This window comes from Salvelinus sp. IW2-2015, linkage group LG18 (assembly GCF_002910315.2).
Source record: "Salvelinus sp. IW2-2015 linkage group LG18, ASM291031v2, whole genome shotgun sequence".
NCBI classification, from domain to species: Eukaryota; Metazoa; Chordata; class Actinopteri; order Salmoniformes; family Salmonidae; genus Salvelinus; species Salvelinus sp. IW2-2015.
Window position 1 is genome coordinate 57920806 of NC_036858.1, and position 3913 is coordinate 57924718.

Here is a 3913-nt window from a genome sequence, read left to right on the forward strand (position 1 = left end):
ATGAAGAAGAGGAGCAAAAAAGAGGATAGCAGAAGAGAAGCGCTTGGAGATAGGGGAGGAGAGAAAAGGAAAATGGCTGCTGGTTAATGCTAGATAGAATATCGCTGCAAACCTGATAAAGATAGACAGAGGTACCAGAACAGAGTCCTAATCATGAGCAGACATGTTGTATGTGAACTTTGGCAGCTGCAGAAACAAAAGAAGAAACCAGTTAAAGATGGAGACGGTTATTTTCTGTACCGCTTTCCTTTTTTTTGGGGGGGGGGGGGGTTCTTCACTTTGGTATATGTTTTGATAGTTCCAGTCAAACACAGTGAGAGGGCTGGGGGCAGATGGATAGTTTGAACAGAGACGGTAGAGAAAGCAACACATCCCACCTTCATTTTTTGCTGATTGGGGGTGGGGACACTCTGGTCTAGTTATTGCCCCCACCCTGGAGGTGGTGCCCCAGAGTGAGACATCTCTCTAGCTCAGGGACAATAACTAGACCAGAGCCAGCTGTTTCCTTTCTTGTGTGTGCATTCCAGTTATTATGGAGGAACTGTGAGCTCACGCGGGAAAGCACGCTCACGAAAGAGAGGGAACACCCACTTCCACAGACGGGAACATTGAATATTTTTTACAATAGTAAACTGCTTGAGTGAACTATCTTCATGTATCCACAATCTCTGGTTGTAAGTAGATGGATGTGGAAGTAGAGGATTGTGGGATGGATGGTGGAGGTCTGAAAGATTTAGATGATACCATACTTGGCCAGCTCGCTAAGCTCCAGGTGGTTGAAGGCCTCCCAGGGGCAGATGACTGTGATGTCTGCAGAGGAAACATATTATGTTTAGTAACAGTCAGTAGACCAAGCAAACCCAGTATGGTTTTCTACAGTTTTTAGGGAAGGCACAGATAGAGTAGACGAACAGTTGTAATGAACTTACCAGTGCCTAAACCCTCCATTCCAGGGATATCATCACCAAAGCTGTAAAGGAGACAGAGTTAATTTATTTATAATCAGAGCTCATGAAAATGTTATTGTGCACTTGTCGAATGCCTGTTTGAAACTAAGAAAACCCAATGAATGTGGCCTCACCCCTGGATTCCCTTCTTGGGGGGCTTGCTCTTGAACTGGCGAGTCTGTCTCTGCTTGAATTTAGGGGGTCCCTTGCGTGGTGTGGCAGGGCCCCCGGTGACACGGGTGGCAGACTTGATCTCCAACTTGGGGACCTCGAGATTCATGGTTAGTAGTTAGCTGTTTTTTTTGTGCAGGTGGTTATGTGTTCAATCCCTCTCTGAAGTGTTGTCGTCTTGATGAAATCTCCTCAACTGGGGAAATGAGGGAAACAGATTTCATCCAATTTTGATCCTCCCATCAAAACTACAGTACATGATCTAGTGCTCACATTTTCATGACAATACAGGCTTGTTCTTCAGTAATGAACATTTGGAGCTTAGAATGGAAGAAATTAGAAGAAAGAAAAGAAGAAAGGAGATAGCTACTGGCAAGACGATCCTCAACAACATAGAGCATATTGAACACCAACGCTATCTGCTTTGATACCTACATTATTACACGTTTTATAAGGAACTTAATTCACTGAACAGCCCCTCACAACCTTGTCTGAGGGCTCAACCTAATGCCTAATCCCCTTACTGATCTGATATTAGTGGGATTACGTTTTAAATGCATATTGCCCTTGTAATTGAATGTCTATCTCGGATAGGCTACCTTGTTGAGTGACGCAAAATGATGACCCAATTTCATCATGTAATCCCCAGCTCAAATTAATAAGCACCCCCCTCCCCACCATCTCCACCCTCCTCGTTTCAAGCCAGCGGCCAGCCATCCACACTTGGGCTAATCTCTTTAGTACAAGGACAACATAAAGAATATGCTGAGCAGGCAGACTGTCTAAAGTGTTGCTCAATCTTATCCTCTCTTACAATGACATTCCAAAAACTGACAACATGGCTCATGACCTACAATGTTTCATATTGGAACCAATTTAACTATGTTGAAGCAATATCAAAATGAATGTCCAATGGCTCCTTGATAATTGAAATCTAAAACAATGAAATAAAACATCAGCCTAATTTGCTTTCCACAATTGGGTAACTAGCATTATACAGACCTCTCTGAAAATGAATACACAAAAGAATGTCATATTGTTGTTCTGTCTAAAACACATTTCCAACATCAAGAACTTTCTGTCTAATTGTAAAATACATCCTTGAACCAGATGAGCACCAATTATCCGGAAAACACATTGGGCCATATTCATAGCTTACAAACTACAGATATACTGTAGGATCTTAATTTAACCAGTTTCTCACAGCAGGAAAATAATAATTATTGTGTGGATTATAATTAATGGAACATTTTGTAGGGGTTACCTTTTTAGTTAGCGCAAATCAAGTCTGAAATGTTAAAGTGGAAATTACAAATATAAGAAGTAGAATTAGCTGCTGAGCAGGAACTGCAACAACAGGGTGTTCATATTAAGACCCTACATCTAGTGTCAGTACTTAACGCAAATCGGTTTGTTTCTCCGACCCACCACTCAAAACAGTCTCAGCACAGGACAAGGTCTTCAATAATTCAAATAGAATATTCTGCAATTTTTTTACTCTTTCCCACTTCTCTTTTCTACAAAAAAATGTCGAACAGTACAGTAACAAAATCCATCAAATGTCTATCATCATGGAGTAGGTTTCTGAATGGATGGGTGTACTCAGCGGCTACCCTTGCAAGTTAGACAATTGATTCTGAAATATTATTTAACCTTTATTTAACTAGGCAAGTCAGTTAAGTCAGTTATTTACAATGATGGCCTACCAGGAGGCAAAAGGCCTCCTGCAGGGATGGGGGCTGGGATTAAAAATAAAAATATAGGACAAAACACACATCACGACAAGAGAGACACCACAACACGACATAAAGCGAGACCTAAGACAACAAAGTGTGAATAATAATAATAATAATGTGAATAACTGGAAATTATTGCTACTCACCGGGTTCTTGGGTGAAGGCTAGCCAGGCGAGTGGACGTGAGCTCTGAGCACAGCTCTCTCTAGTAGATGTGTGTGTGGGTCTATGCTAGGTTTGCTATGAAGGCCAGGTGGGGCTGACGGGACCTCTTATATTCACCTCTGCAGATTAGGACTGTCCCGCCTCCCATCCCTGACCTGCTGTCATCGCTGCTGTGGCCTGAGGTGGGGGTCAGGGGGTAGGGGACACTCGTGAAGGATTGGGGAGCAGAAGAGAGGGGGTGAGGGAAGATGGATGGAGGGAGTTGGAGCACAAAGACAGCAATAACTTGAATGCATTTAGTATTGATTGTATTCTAGCATGTTTTCTAGCAATTGTTGTTTGTCCACAGCCTTCCAAATCATTAAAACTAAATGCAGAGACATAATAAGGGATACCACATTGCACAGAGATGTGAATGAATCAATTGGATGAATGGTGTAATCGTAGCACCCAAAACCAAATCAGTTACTCGGTTTTAATGATAAGACTGCCACGAAAGATGATGAACTATGTCGCTAATACAATATTGACTTGGATGGTAATGAAGATTCTCCATATACTGGGAACCTTCCAGTCCTAGCCCTACTGAGCAGCCCTCCCACCAGTTATGCAACATTCTCTCCATCCATCTGCCGGGCCTGGTTCTCTGGGATGCCCTGGCCCAGGGTGTCAACAAACCCCCAATCCCTTAACAGTATCTCAGATTGACCTATCTATTACTCGATGCACAAAATAGGCTAATCCTTTACGGCGAGTGTCTTCATGGTGCACTACTCACCATTGCGTTCAGAGCTGAAATGACTCACTAGTACCTCACTCCAGACACCCCATCTGCTCTCGGATGTAGCCCCCCCCCCCCCACCCCACTCAGAAAAACAATTACTCTGACCGTAG

The 3913-nt window shown here is 43.0% G+C and overlaps 1 protein-coding gene across 1 annotated transcript; it reads right to left on the reverse strand.

Moving 5' to 3' along the window:
* Positions 1–262: 262 nt before the first annotated feature.
* Positions 263–3240, reverse strand: pde6gb (phosphodiesterase 6G, cGMP-specific, rod, gamma, paralog b). Its single transcript, XM_024007813.2, has 4 exons — positions 3001–3240; positions 1082–1314; positions 930–970; positions 263–810 (listed from the first exon to the last, which is right to left on the reverse strand). The coding sequence occupies exons 2-4, from the start codon at positions 1225–1227 to the stop codon at positions 734–736; spliced, it is 264 nt and encodes an 87-aa protein (XP_023863581.1). The 5' UTR covers positions 1228–1314; positions 3001–3240; the 3' UTR covers positions 263–733.
* Positions 3241–3913: the final 673 nt, after the last annotated feature.

Coding starts and splice junctions, on each gene's coding strand:
- pde6gb (XM_024007813.2), bottom strand. CDS start 1,227: ATGAATCTCGAGGTCCCCAAGTTGGAGATCAAGTCTGCCACCCGTGTC. Junction 971..1,081: donor CCCAAGAAGGGAATCCAGGG/GTGAGGCCACAT, acceptor TCTCCTTTACAG/CTTTGGTGATGATATCCCTG. Junction 811..929: donor AATGGAGGGTTTAGGCACTG/GTAAGTTCATTA, acceptor TTTCCTCTGCAG/ACATCACAGTCATCTGCCCC.